The sequence below is a fragment of the Oncorhynchus masou genome, chromosome 33, assembly GCF_036934945.1.
Source record: "Oncorhynchus masou masou isolate Uvic2021 chromosome 33, UVic_Omas_1.1, whole genome shotgun sequence".
NCBI lineage: Eukaryota > Metazoa > Chordata > Actinopteri > Salmoniformes > Salmonidae > Oncorhynchus > Oncorhynchus masou.
The window spans coordinates 25080403-25096139 of NC_088244.1; the positions used below are offsets into that span (position 1 = coordinate 25080403).

At 44.2% G+C, this 15737-nt stretch overlaps 1 protein-coding gene across 1 annotated transcript in view; it reads right to left on the reverse strand.

Moving 5' to 3' along the window:
- The window catches only part of vps13d (vacuolar protein sorting 13 homolog D), a 62978-nt gene that overhangs the window by 10879 nt on the left and 36362 nt on the right, over positions 1–15737 (reverse strand). Inside the window, 12 exon segments of the mRNA XM_064956904.1 lie at positions 4672–4839; positions 7351–7485; positions 7731–7879; positions 8163–8259; positions 8625–8777; positions 8920–9069; positions 9492–9596; positions 9870–10040; positions 10340–10448; positions 14745–14902; positions 15135–15237; positions 15451–15686. Of these exon segments, the coding sequence (XP_064812976.1) occupies positions 4672–4839; positions 7351–7485; positions 7731–7879; positions 8163–8259; positions 8625–8777; positions 8920–9069; positions 9492–9596; positions 9870–10040; positions 10340–10448; positions 14745–14902; positions 15135–15237; positions 15451–15686 (1734 nt within the window).

A 15737-nucleotide genomic window follows, 5' to 3' on the forward strand; every position in this document is an offset into this window, starting at 1 on the left:
GCATGTCTTTCTCTCTTTCAAACTTATCAAGGATACTAACTCAAGTCTAAGCCATCCAACAAAACCACCTAACTCATACTGTACATGTTGTCAATTTCTTTCTAGTGATGGGGGAAGAAATCGATACAGTATCACAATATTATATAGATAATGACTCCAAGTATTGATAATTTCTTGTTGTTAGTTAATGTTAGCTAGAGCTAGTTCCTGTGCAAAAACTCTGGTATCTCTTTCTATGGCATGTTCTCCAACTTCTTGAGGAAAAACTTTCTCATTTATTCTCTTGTCCTTCTGCCACAGATGTAGTGAGCAATATATTTGAGAAAAAAAACCTAAATCACAATAAAATTGCAGTATTGCATTGCAATTCATATAGAATCACAATACATATCATATCGGCACCTAAGTATCATGATAATATCATATTGTGAGGTCCCTGGCAATTCCAAGCCCAATTTCTTTCCTTTTACAGTTTACCAGTGATTCCTGAGATGAGCTGCTGTTGAGTGACCATATTAAAAGACAAATTCGTGTCACATATCCAGAGTTCACAACCTCACTGAGTGAAAAAGTTCTACAGTAGCCCAATGCTGGTCGGCTGGTTCTCATCTCCCACAACTGAACTAGAGAGACAGGGGGGACTGATAGAGAAGAAAACAGATTTTACACAGCGCCTGCCTTATCCATCTGGCCAATATAATCAGCAAGTAATTTGTCTGCTGGAATGGAGTGCCTTCACACCCCCATCTTTCCCCAGCGCTGACCTCTCTCCCCCTCCTCCTATCCCCTCTCCTCCCTTCCACCCAGCAGGTGCCTGCTGGAAGTGGGTTTGTGTTACGGGGGAAGCTCCCCAGAGGAGGCTGGGTTCTGTGTAAACACACCCGGGCCCTCCACCACTCTGCAGCCAGCGCCAAGACTGAACTTGGGATGACCTTGCCAAGCAAAGTCCCTGGAGAGTTCATTGGAAGGCCAGCATGAACTCTCTCCTTCTCGATTTTTTTTATTTTATTCCCCCTCTTTGTGAAACTAAACCAATGTACGTACCAGACCTGTATCCCCAAGGGGGTGAGGAGTGAGGGGGAGATAAAGATGCTTTCAAGTTTACACCCCCTCCTCCCCTTCTATGCTGAAGGACACACACAATGTAAAACTGGGGTCTGTCTGGTGTGTTAACGTTGGGTGATCAAGGAAGGGATCTCAGAGATTACATGGAGTGTCAGTCATTAAAGGGGTGAAGGTGCATCAGATGAAACTGGAACAAGGAAACTATTCAGTGGTGTTTTACATGTGGTGTGTAGGTGACCAGCTGCAACATAACACTCGCACAAACATAAGCACGTGCAATCCAATATTTTTTGGCCACGTTCCATTTCCTATGAATACTTTTGAAGTCTCTCAATTAAACCTGCAATAATGTCCTCAATGTAGGCTAGCTATGTATATGAATGGGCCAAATAGGTCTTTACAGCAAGAGTTTTTAGTAGAAGGTCTGCTACCCGAATGAGTTGAGCAGACCAACCCATAAAAAGGAGAAAAATAACATCCATAAAGAAAGCATAACAACCATCAAGTGGAAATGCAGAAGCAGTTAGGCCAAAGGTTCACGGCTGTAGAGGCCTACATAAACTAAACTCAGCTAAACTCAACAAAAAGAAACGTCCCTTTTTCAGGACCCTGTCTTCAAAGATAATTAGTAAAAATCGAAATAACTTCACAGATCTTCATTGTAAAGGGTTTAAACACTGTTTCCCATGCTTGTTCAATGAACCATAAACAATTAATGAACATTCACCTGTGGAAAGGTCGTTAAGACAGCTTACAGAAGGTAGGCAATTAAGGTCCCAGTTATGAAAACTTAGGACACCAAAGAGGCCTTTCTACGGACACTGAAAAACACCAAAAGAAAGATGCCCAGGGTCCCGGCTCATCTGCGTGAATGTGCCTGAGGCATGCTGCAAGGAGGAATGAGGACTACAGATGTGGTCAAGGCAATAAATTGCAGTGTCCGTACTGTGAGACACCTAAGACAGGGAGACAGGTCGGACAGCTGATCGTCGTGTAACAACACCTGCACAGGATTGGGTACATTTGAACATCACACCTGCGGGACAGGTACAGGATGGCAACAACAACTGCTCGAGTTACACCAGGAATGCACAATCCCTCCATCAATGCTCAGACTGTCCTCAATAGGCTGAGAGAGGCTGGACTGAGGGCTTGTAGGCTTGTTGTAAGGCAGGTCAAAACCAGACATCACCGGAAACGTCACCTTTGGGCACACACCCACCTTCACTGGACCAGACAGGACTGGCTCTTCACTGACGAATCTCGGTTTTGTCTCACCAGGTGTGTCTGGTCGGACTCGCATTTATCGTTGAAGGAATGAGCGTTACACTGAGGCCTGTACTCTGGAGCGGGATCGTTTTGGAGGTGGATGGTCCGTCATGGTCTGGGGCCGTGTGTCACAGCATCATCGGACTGAGATTGTTGTCATTGCAGGCAATCTCAATGCTGTGCATTACAGGGAAGACATCCTCCTCCCTCATGTGGTACCCTTCTTGCAGGCTCATCCCGACATGACCCTCCAGCACGACAATGCCACCAGCCATACTGCTCGTTCTGTGCGTTCCATTCCCCGCAGAAATGTCCAGGAACTTGCAGGTGCCTTGGTGGAAGAGTGGGGTAACATATCACAGCAAGAACTGTCAAATCTGGTGCAGTCCATGAGGAGATGTACTGCAGTACTTAATGCAGCTGGTGGCCACACCAGTTACTGACTGTTACTTTTGATTTTGACCCCCCCCCTTTGTTCAGGTACACATTATTCCATTTCTGTGAGTCACATGTCTGTGGAACTTGTTCAGTTTCTGTCTCAGTTGTTGAATCTTGTTATGTTCATACAAATATTTACATAGGTTAAGTTTGCTGAAAATAAACCCAAGTGACAGTGAGAGGACGTTTCAAGTGAGAAATGATGAACAATTAGATGACTGGTTTAACATAGTTAAGTGACAAAACTAGTGTTTTGCTTCTTTTTGACACAATACTTCTTGAGCTGATTTAATTGAGTTATTAACAAGGTCATTCATTTCATCAAGACACTTAAATACCATTGGGAGATTAACTTTTTCTCCATTGAATACTGTGGCATCAAATTTTTATAAGGCACACATCTTGGCAAGCCATTTTTATTAGAAGTTGGACACCCTGTGTGTGTGTGTGTATGTGTGTGTGTGGGCATGCCCGTGTGCATAGGGGCTCCTCCTATTTTATTATTGTTCAGCAAACAAAGCGATTGTTCACAATTTGATTAGAAGAAAGAAAAACATAAAAGTAAACTAATGATGACATTTGTTTTTCTTCAGAGAGGGAGGAGTATGTCAAGTCAGTGGAGAAGAAGTCATCCTTCATTTTCAGGAGAGCAAACATTACAGGACACTGCCTTGACAGAGTGTTTAGAATCGCAGATACAAAGATTTCAACCAGTCAACAGGAGCCGAGCTGCCTTAAACTAGGATTATGGATTAGCCTCAATGGGAAAAGTTGGTGTGCCAGGATCTCACAACCTCATTGTGTGTGTTCCCGAGCGTAGACAGACACAGGGATTCCATTTGCAATAAGCAACAGCAAGTTACAGTTGCAAAGCAGAGCTGAAATCTGGGGCAGGACGTGAGTGGTGTGTGTGGGCTTGGGGCCATGGGCTGGTCAAGAGCTAGGACAAGGGCTGTGTGACCGGGCCTACTGGCTGTCTGATATTCATGACATCAATGCCGCAGCACAAATACGAGTAAATTGCCGTGCAGGGAGAGGGGACAAAGAGAGACAGAGAGAGGGGGAGGGAATGAGAGAGCGCTAGAGCACAGAAAGAGAGAGAGGGGGGAGACAGAAAGAGAGCGAGCTGGCTGACATTAAGCTGGCTGACACAATTTGGCAGGGGGAGTGTGTGGGGCTGCCTGTATCTTCCAGAGGCCTGCTGAGAGCTGGCTGAGGATAGGAGAGAGAGGAGGACTTGGGGCTAAATGGCTGGGTTCTGGACTGACAACGTTCCAAAACCAGAATGGGTTAGCGTGGAACAGTGCCCCCCAGGACACATCTCATTGTAAAGAAGAGGAACGGATTACTGTTCAGGGACAGAATGGCCAAAGGGTTGGGGCATTACACTGGTCCTTGGAAGGTTACTGATCAAGAAAATAGAACATATACAGACCTGCTGTAAAAGTGTCATATCCTCTATGTATTCACTAAGAGTATCCATTAAATATAACAATATTTTAGATGTTTGCTAAGAGTTGGTCAGCCCTAGGGTCAGGTAGTAATACAACTGTAATGCTCTCTTTCTGTGCTGTTCCATCTCCTTTCCTGGAAGTCACATAATTTAGTGACAGAGCTGATATACGCACTGATCCATCAAAGTAAGCAGAGGCCAATTTTCATGGAAAGTGATAGAAAAGCCTCAGCGCACAGAACAACCTGTGTGTGTGTGTGTGTGTGTGTGTGTGTGTGTCACATCAAGGAGGAGACCTTCGCCTCGCCCCATTTCCACATTGCCTCATTTAAGCTTAGTAGTCTTGAAACTGGGACACCTACTGTAATTTCATAATGCAAAGTTAAACACAATCAACATCAACACAGAGCACAAGTAAACAGGAAGGTAAACCCCAACAACGTTACCTTGGCGGCGGAGTTGGACACTCCGTGTGTGACGTTGCGGATGAGCCCGCCCACATTGCCGTACTTGATAAGCTCAGAGACGCCCTCGGTGACATCATTGAGCAGTCCCATGGGGTTCCCCAGGAAGTCCACCGAACCGAGTATCTGAGCGGCCTGGCTAATCAGCTCCTGAAGAGGAACACATCAATGGGATTGGCTGTGAAGTGCAACAGCAACAAAACCTGATTGGCTGTGAGATGCAGCAGCACCTGATTGGTTACTTCACTGTGGCCAAGGCTTGAATGGAAGTTTGAAGTGAAGCATTGACCCATTGCCCAGACACTAGAAAAAGTTTGATTTAAAACAATCAGTGTGGATAATACTTGCAAAGAGCCTCCTCCTCCACAGTCCTGCCAGGATTGTTTTGGGGGGATACATTTTTAAAAATGTTGTCCCACCAAAGCAGTCTCTGTTTAACAGAGAGCTCTACATTTGAGCTGTCATTAAGTAGTAGAACAGATGGTAAACATGGGATTGTTTTTGATATTACAACAGGGCGCACAAGGCAGATCATATTCCAGAAGTATTTGACCCTTTAGCATTTCCACATCATATGGAAGAAGGTGCCCTGAGTGTCATTAGAGTGGAGTACAATTATGTGATGTTTTGGCTTTGATTTGATATCATTTCCAGGGAGTAAAATAAGTTCTGTGAATTTCTGGAAGATAAAGCTAAACTGAGCCATATTGTTTGCCAATTGAGAACATTGTTAAATGATTGTAGATCTTTATTCCACAATCTGTCAATTTAAGAGGCTTGGACGAGGCCTTTACTAGAAGGGAATACATTTCAGAGATGAGACCTCTTTTTCTAAGCAATACCTTGTGAAAGGTATAAAGGTTGGTCTTTGTTTCCCAAGGTATCACCAAACGTAATTGTAAGTAGAAAAATAACAAGGTGCCAGGCAGATCATCTCAAGCTCTGTCAGGTTGGATGGGAAGCGTTGCTGCACAGCTATTTTCAGGTCTTTCCAGAGATGTTTGATCGGGTTCAAGTCCGGGCTCTGGCTGGGCCAATCAAGGACATTCAGAGACTTGTCCCGAAGCCACGCCTGCGTTGTCTTGGCTGTGTGCTTAGGGTCAATGTCCTGTTGGAAGGTGAACCTTTGCCCCAGACTGAGGTCCTGAACGCTCTGGAACAAGTTTTCATCAAGGATCTCTCTGTACTTGGCTACATTCATCTTTCCCTCAACCCTGACTAGTCTCAGTCCCTGCTGCTGTAAAACATCCCCCACAGTGTGAAACTGCCACAACGTTCTTTACCCCAAGGACGGTGCCAGGTTTCCTCCAGACGTGACGCTTGGCATTCAGGCCAAAGAGTTCAATCTTGGTTTAATCAAACCAGAGAATCTTGTTTCTCATGGGCGGAGAGTCTTTAGGTGCCTTTTGGCAAACTCCAAGTGGGATGTCACGTGCATTTTAATGAGGAGTGGCTTCTGTCTGGCGACTCTACCATAAAGGCCTGATTGGTGGAGTGCTGCAGAAATTGTTGTATATCTGGAAGGTTCTCCCATCTCCACAGAGGAACTCTGGAGCTCTGTCAGAGACCATCTGATTCTTAGTGACCTTCCTGACCAAGGCCCTTCTCCCCCGATTGCTTAGTTTGACCGGGCTTCTATCTCTAGGAAGAGTCTGGGTGGTTCCAAACTACTTCCATTTAAGAATGATGGAGGCCAATGTGTTCTTGAGGGATTTCAATGCTATAGACATTTTTTGGTACCTTTCCCCAGATCTGTGCCTTGACACAATCCGGTCTTGGAGCTTTACAGACAATTCCTTCAACCTCATGGCGTGGTTTTTGCTCTGACATGCACTGTCAACTGTAGGAACTTATCTAGACAGGTGTGTGCCTTTCCAAATCATGTCCAATTGAATTTACCACAGTTGTAGAAACATCAAGGACGATCAATGGATAAAGGATGCACCTGAGCTCAATTTTAAGTCTCATAGCAAAGGTTCTGAATACTTTTGTAAATGAGGTATGATTTTTTGTTGTAATAAATTAGCTAAAATGTCTTAAAACCTGTTTTTGCTTTGTCATTATGGGGTATTGTGTGTACATTGATGAGGAAAAACATGTATTTAATACATTTTAGAACAAGGCTGTAAAACTTGACAAAATGTGGAAAAGGGAATACTTTCTGAATGCGCTGTACATTTATTCATATTATTTGTGGCTCTGACAGTGTTATGGGCATCTAATGAGTGACAGGCATCCAAGGAAAGGTGTGGGAGATGGTAAGGTTTTAGAAAGTGATTGTAGGTCACACCTGAGTAGTACAAATTGGAATAAAATGTCTGATTCATTTCAGTTGGATCTGTAGTAGTGTTCCCATTAGGTAATTTAATTGAAGCTATGTTAGCAAACTGCTCGTTGGCCTTTGGTTTCAAAGTGAGTAAATGAGTAGGTCATGCACCATTTACATAATCATTTTGTCTTGTTCTATGTAGAACATCTGCTTGATGTCGGAGTCTGAGTAACTGCCGGGTTAATACGCATCACCAAAATTGAAAGTTACAACAGATTGCCACCTTTAGCTGCTTATTAACATAAATGAATGCTAAAGCCATATGCATCATTTTGGAATATGCCATTACATGTCACCTCCAGTGAAAGTCTGTCTGTTCATTTTCCCCTCACCTCTCTGAAGTGCTTGAGGATGTCGTTGATGATGATCTCCTGCGTCTCGTAAGGGTGGACCCGGGTGAAGGGGTACATGTTGATCACTGCATCCTCAAACCGTATCAGCGGGATACCCAGGGTTCCCTTGAGGGCCTGAAGAGAGCACAGAGCACTTTTAGAATAAGCACAAGAAAATTGTCTGGGTGGATCAACAACATTCTAGGTAAGTGGAGAATCATGTACATTTGTTTGTCTTATAATGCCGACCAATTAAGTCAAAGAGAAAACCAACAGGCAAAGGCAGACATATGAATGCAGAAAGCACGCTATGCTTCCCTGTAAGAATATCCTGGTACAGCTCCGTATCATTTCTTTGTACTGAATTTAGTAACCTTTACCTTGAGGTCAGGCGGGAGCTTGTGAGAGGTGAACACACTCAGCTTGACCTGAGGGAGGCTGATCTTCAGGTTCTCAAAGTAGTAGCGCTTGGGAGCTCCCTGGTCATCACTGGCCTTCTCATATAGACTCTCATCCAACCTCTCCAGTTCTGGAACCACAAGACAGACAATGAACGCTGACCATCCCAAATACAAGATACACACACAGCAGACAGACAACACCACCTGTTCTGTATAATGGTACTAACTAACAAATTGTCTGATTATAAATCATATAACAGTGTTGATCATCATGGTCAACAGGCCTTATACATGTATAATACAATGATGTCTAGAGTCATTTATACACGGTCCGCTTATAAATGAGTATATATAGAATGCCAGTCCAAAAACCTGTCATGATGTCCGTTCAGGAAACAGGGGTCTACCCACCTGCCTCTGTGTGGCCGTAACCAAAGAAGCTGAGCAGCTTCAGCAGGAGTTTCTCCTCGATGATGACAGTGAAGCGCCTCGCTGTCACCATGAGATGCTGCGCAGAAAACACTGTGTCATGACCTCAGTATTACAACATCTCCTCAGCCTTAACAGTCATTCAGTTTATAAACACTCATGAACTTGCCTCCTTTGTAGACTGTTAGCTAATGCTTACTGTATGGCAAACAAACTAACTAGTTTGAATTTGCTAGCAAGTGTAAGTGATTGTTCACATGGGTTGTATTCATTTGGGCACACATTAGAAAAACATAAAAATCGAGCATTTCTTATTGGACAAGACATGGTAGTCGGTCCCTGTTTCAATTTGTTTCCTTCAATTTCCTGCCTAACGAATAAGACCCTGATGGAGTCAGGCCATGCCTGAGGTGCTGTGAAGTGAACTTGGCAGTCAGGCCTTACCTTGAAGAGGTCGGTGAGAACGAGGTTGCTGGGGACCTTAACAGAGTTGATCTGCAGGGCGGCGCCAGTGTCCACGATGCTGCTCTCACTACTGGAGCCTGGGGAAACACACAGCATCACTGGCTGAGTGGTGCCCAGGAGCTGATTATCTACCTGGTGGAGGAGAGGGAGAAAGAGAGAGGGAGAAAGAGAGCAAAAGATGCAATCAATACACAACTACAATTCAAACTCCTCAGTTGACAGTTAAAGGGTGCACTAAAGGGGTTAAGAAGGTGAATGGTTTAGGAGGGGTTACCTGGATGTTCTGGATGCTCAGCTCCAGCACCTCGTTGGCAGCGGTGCGAGTGAAGTGAATGTCTATACCCGACAATGTAGTGAATACCAGCTCCTCTGGCAGCTTGTTAACCAGGGAGAGACCCACGCCTTCCTCCAAGTTCACCAACACCTGACCATCAGACAAGACGGACAGGCGGAGAGACAGACAGAATGGTGGTCATGGTAGGTTAGCCTTATGTGACAATCCCTCAAGGATTTAACAAAATTTCCCACATTTTATGCAAAGGCTTACAAATTTGACCAATCACTGCACTATTCCTGCATAAAAAATAATAATAATCGCAATATTACCACATAAAATGGTTGAACAAAGCAACAAGTCAACAAACCTTTCCCTCATCAGTACATTTGACAAATTTGTCAAAATTATTACAAATTGCAATGCGAAATATTATTGCTACAGCAAAATCAAGCATTTTGTACCGCAATGATCCCAAAAAACTCAGCGAAATCCTTGAGGGACTTAAAGGTATGCTATGGGTAGGAAGAGGAAATATATCTTCATACACTTTTAATGGTTAGTAAGTGTACCTCCAGTTCCTGTTCTGGCTTCTTCTTCTGAATGTTGTCTTTGTTCTGGTCCTCCTCTGTGCTCGGGGACGTCCGGTTCATTCGCCGCTGGTTGAAGTCACTGATCTACAGTAGCAACAGCATTACATAAAGCCAGTCAGGATATTCTAATTACCGGCAGACATGGAATCAACATGAAAGTATTGAAGCGATACAGTCAACTGATTTGTTGAGCACTTTTTTAGATACTAAGTGATTCCATATGTGTTATTTCATAGTTTTGATGTCTTCACTATTATTCTATGTAGACAATAGTAAAAATAAAGAAAACCCCTTAAATGAATAGGTGTCCCCAAACCTCTGTCTGGCACTATATATCCAAATACACCCAAAGCTAACCTGCAGCACTCGTGTGGGTCCATCCGGCAGGACTTGGACAGACAGCACCCCAGAGCCAGGCCTCATCTTCTGGTTGATGAACTGCTGCTCTGGGCCCAGCTCCAGCAGGCCTGCAGCCGGCCCCAGCACCACCTCTGCCCCGTCAAACAGCCCCTCCACACCACCGTTCGCCTGAGGGGGATCAGAGGTCAACACAGAGGGGCACATTAAATAAAAATGGAGCTATATTCGGATTGGAAACAATGTTTGGTGAGACTTTGTTTTAGATTGTTTTAGTGTTACTTAATCTCTGAAAAATACTATTAAGTGTTTAACAATCCAAGATTTGATACCAAAACTTAATTAATTCTGCAATTATAATCAAATAAGAATTTGACATGGACAGCTAAAATACTTCTAAAATAAAGAGTAACAGCAAAAGTATGTTTGATCAGCAGATAGTAAAGAGGCATTCTGTGGGAACTACCCACCTGTACCACCAGCCGGGGCAGGCCACAGGTCAGCATGCCTGATGAGAAGTGCCAAGTCTGGGTGGTGCTGCGCCGCGGGTCTGGCCTCCTCAGCATCAAGGGCTCATAACTAGTGGAAAGGGAGAGGACAATGATGTCAGATACAGGTAAATATGTACAGAAAAAAAAAAATGTAACAGGCAACAATTTCTAAGATTTTACTGAGTTACAGTGTATATATAAGGAAATCAGTCAAGTGAAATAAATATATTAGGCCCTAATCTATGGATTTTACATGACTGGGAATACAGATATGCATCTGTTGGTAACAGAAAAAAAAGGTAGGGGCGTGGATAGGGCTGTGGGGGTCACGAAATTGTCAGCCGGTGATTGACAAGCAAATAACAGTCGTCTTACGGTAATTGACTGTTGATTAACATAAACACGCATAGCGTACAAGCCACTGATGCAGACCTCTGGAACATCTACATTTTAAAAAGTCTAATAAATCCATGTAATATAGCCTACACCATCACAATAAATCCATTATTTATTTTAGACAGGTCTAAAGCAGCATGATATGAAGAAAATGTAGTCTATTACAGAACAGCATACTCAGAGTTGTCCTTATGTCAGGTCCTGATCTGGCTATGCCAAATAGCCGTGAGCTACAATAGTTAATTTAGCAGACAAGTTTTGCTTTGAATTCCGTGGCATTATTTTATAGCATGAAGAATACAATTGAGTGCCCTAAAAAAATCCATTCCTTTTGTGGCCAGTGGCCGTTGTGCCCTTCTCCCAGAGTGCTGCATGCTCGGAAGCGTCTCACTCCCATGTCTATCCATCACGTGATCGGGCCTTTCTCACAGGCTACAGGTGAAGACAGACACATCGGGGATGCAACCGCATGCGTCCTTATCCAATTCCAAGGTGCATATTGAATATACTGGAAGAACTGTCCACATGACCTTTCGTCAGCAAACAAGATGAGTAGGCCTAACAAAAAGCACTATCCTATGTCAATCTACTATCCCCAATAATAAAAAAGTCCACCTATTCTTTGCAAGAAATAAATATTCCAAACATAGTCTGGGACAGATATGGGATCCAATAGATCCCAAATTAATACAGCCACTAGCATCTAAAACACTTTTTACGCAATGTGGCTGACACAACAGATTAGAACGTTTAGATTAAAATGTTGATAAACTATTAGGCTATTTCTTCACATTATAAGCGCAGCAATGCACACATGGCAGTAGGCTATAAGTGCAAAATGTTTCATTAGCGGGAAAACACCATTATCAAAACACGTCATCTACAGTATGCACTTAAATAGCAAATGAATGACGCTTCCCCGTGGTTCATTTTCATGCCAGCCAGGTAGGCTATACTTCTGTTGTAAAGATAAGCAATGTGCTTGAAATGAGGAAATAAATAAATATAGTAGGCCTAGCCTATAGAAAGCTGATGGGATCCTCCTTTATATGCATAGCCTATAGAAATGTTGTGCAACATGAGCTCATGGGCTCTCATGAAGTGTTTGATTAGATTTCCAATTACATTTGCATTGATGTCAGAGCGATAAGAGGGACAATATAGAGTGCTGAGTACCAGGCAGTAATCAAGTTTGGTAGACTATTAATGACCAGCAGGAGCATCAGCACTTGGAGAAGCCTAATTACTGTGACTAAACAGTCATGTGGAATTTGACTGCCTTCATGACTTGTGACCGCCAGTGTGGCGGTAATACGGTTCCCCAACAGGCCTCGGCGTGTATCAGAAAACTAGTCATTATCTGGTGTAACCACCATTTGCCTCATGCAGCGCAACACATCTCCTTCACATAGAGTTGATCAGGCTGTTGATTATGGCCTGTGTTGTCCCACTCTTCAATGGCTGTGCGAAGTTGCTGTATATTGGGGGGAACTGGAACACAGTGTCGTACACATTGATCCGGGGGAATCCCAAACATGCTCAATGGGTGACATGTCTGGTGAGTATGCAGGCCATGGAAGAACTGGGACATTTTCAGCTTCCAGGAATTGTGTGCAGATGCATGCGACATGGGGCAGTGCATTATCATGCTGAAACACAAGGTGATGACGACAGATGAATGGCACGACAATGGGATGCTTCAGGATGTCTTCACAGTATCTCTGTGCATTCAAACTGCCAAAAAGAAAATAAAATTGTGTTCGTTGTCCGTAACTTATGCCTGCCCATACCATAACCCAATCGCCACCATGTGGCACTCTGTTCACAACATTAACATCAGCAAACCGCTCGCCCACACAACGCCATGCACGTGGTCTGCAGTTGTGAGGCCATTTGGACATACTGCCAAATTCTTTAAAACAACGTTGGCGGCGGCTTATGGTAGAGAAATTAACATTAAATTCTCTGGCAACAGCTCCAGTGGACATTCCTGCAGTCAGCATGCCAATTGCACGTTCCCTCAAAACTTGAGATATCTGTGGCATTGTGTTGTGTGACAAAGCTGCACATTTTAGAGTGGCACACCTGTGGAATGGTCATGCTGTTTAATCAGCTTCTTGATATGCCACACCTGTCAGGTGGATGGATTGTCTTGGAAAAGGAGAAATGCTCAGGGATGTAAACTAGGGATGCACGATATATCGGTAAGCATGTCGGAATCGGACGATGTTAGCTAAAAATGCCAACGTCGGCATTGGCCCAATGTCTAGTTTAACGCTGATGTGCAAAACCGATGTCAAAGCTGACGTGCATACCTATATAAACGTAGGTAGATGACGTCCATACCTATATAAACGCAGGTAGATGACGTCCATACCTATATAAACGCAGGTAGATGACGTGCATACCTATATAAACGCAGGTAGATGACGTGCATACCTATATAAACGTAGGTAGACGACGTGCATACCTATATAAACGTAGGTAGACGACGTGCAAACCTATATAAACGTAGGTAGATGATGTGCAAACCTATATAAACGTAGGTAGATGACGTCCATACCTATATAAACGTAGGTAGATGACGTGCATACCTATATAAACGCAGGTAGATGACGTCCATACCTATATAAACGCAGGTAGATGACGTGCATACCTATATAAACGCAGGTAGATGACGTGCATACCTATATAAACGTAGGTAGATGACGTGCATACCTATATAAACGCAGGTAGATGACGTCCATACCTATATAAACGTAGGTAGATGACGTGCATACCTATATAAACGTAGGTAGATGACGTGCATACCTATATAAACGTAGGTAGATGACGTCCATACCTATATAAACCGTAGGTAGATGACGTAATGACGCCACGAAAAATACAGCGCTACACAGAACAAAAGCAGAAAAATACTAAGTGCACACTTCCAACAACTAAACAAGTTTAAGTCAGGCAGTCATTTGAATAAGTTAGAACATTTCAGCGAGACAACTCAAAGGCGAAATCCATTAACGCCAAGATAATGGCATTCATTGCCCTTGACAATCAACCGTTCTCTGTCGTGGATGATGTTGGCTTTCGCTGACTGGTCGAGCACCTTGAGCGCAGATGTTGCCCTACCGGAATTACACAGTATTGTTGAAATGCACATCCATGAGCGACTTGCTATGGGCGTCCCTGCTATTAGCTTCACAACTGCAATTTGGACCAGCGATGTCGTCCCCATGAGCATGCTGAGTCAAGGAAAATATCGGTATCGGGCAAAAATGTAATATCGGTGCATCCCTAATGTAAACATGTGTGCACAAAATTTGAGAGACATAAGCCTTTTGTGTGTATGGAACATGTCTGGGATCTTTCATTTCAGCTCACACCTTACATGCTGTTGCATTTATACTGTATATTTTGTATTTGTATTTTTATTATTATTATTTTTTGAATTTTACCCCTTTTTCTCCCCAATTTCGTGGTATCCAATTGTTAGTAGCTACTATCCCGTACGGGCTCGGGAGAGACGAAGGTTTAAGGTCATGCGTCCTCCGATACATAACCCAACCAAGCAACACTGCTTCTTAACACAGCACGCATCCAACCCAGAAGCCAGCCGCACCAATGTGTCAGAGGAAACACCGTGCACCTGGCAACCTTGGTTAGCGTGCACTGTGCCTGGCCCGCCACAGGAGTCGCTGGTGCGCGATGAAACAAGGATATCCCTACCGGCCAAACCCTCCCTAACCCGGACGACGCTAGGCCAATTGTGTGTCGCCTCACAGACCTCCCGGTCACGGCCGGTTACGACAGAGCCTGGGCACGAACCCAGAGTCTCTGGTGGCACAGCTGGCGCTGCAGTACAGCGCCCTTAACCACTGCGTCACCAGGGAGGCCCTGTATTTGTATTTTTGTTCAGTGTAGATACAGGCATATACTATAAAGATGAAACCACACATAATAATATTTTTGAGTCAGGGAAGCAGTGACTGACTGATTGTCGGTGACTGCTGCCAACCCCGCGATGTCCAGCACCAGGGAGGAGTCCAGGGGGCGTGGCTGAGCAGGCTTGCTCTGTGGAGGGGAGGAGCCTTCGTGACATAGCATTCCTGTTCCCGTCATCCGCCACAGCTGGGAACGCTTCCCCGGCTCCTGAGGTAACAGGAACAAGTTTGGAATATTGTTATTTTGGAGTTGGAAAATTAGTCTGTAAACTGTCTTAAAGCCTTTTTATTCATGGGTTTCAAGTGATCACTTCACTACTGAAAGTTCTATGAAACCCAATGGAGAGTTCTGTCCCAGTCATACAAAATGGGTGAAGTAGCTGACAATTGAAGCATAAACACACCTACGTTTTAAGGTGTATTTGCTATAATGGTTGCACCTTTTTCTTGAGGACGACTCTCTGGGTCTTGGTCTCCACATCCAGCACCAGTTCAGCACCTGCCACCACCCGTTTTTTCCCCACCGGCCTCTTCCCTGCATCTCTGTAGAAACACAACAACATGAGTCAGCGTTTATGTCTGGGTTCATTAGAGCATACCGTAGCAGAACACTGTACAACCAAAAAAATGTGATTTTTAATGGACAAGTCCAAGAAGTCCCTTCCTGTTTTGTCTGTTTTTGTCCGTTTGGTACCATATGAACCTGACCCTGGTTCTGAACTATGCCTGTCCAACCTCCGTCTCTCTCATACTCACTGAGAAAAAGTGTATGTGGCAGCGATGTAGATGAAGTTCTCGTAGTAGAGTTTGTTGTATTCCCGGAAGAAGTTCATATCAGCGGTGACCTCGGACGAGCCGGCACCCTTCACGATGAGGGTGAGGTAGGGGGGCAGGGTGGGCTCGTCACAAGCAAAGTCCAGCACTGATCCCGCCTTCACCTCCGTGTGAAGCCGGATGTCTGCCACCCCGTGCTGCCAGAACTGGATGGGCACCTGCAGTAAACAAACTCCGTTTGAGACTTAGAATCTCAATAAGATTATGGG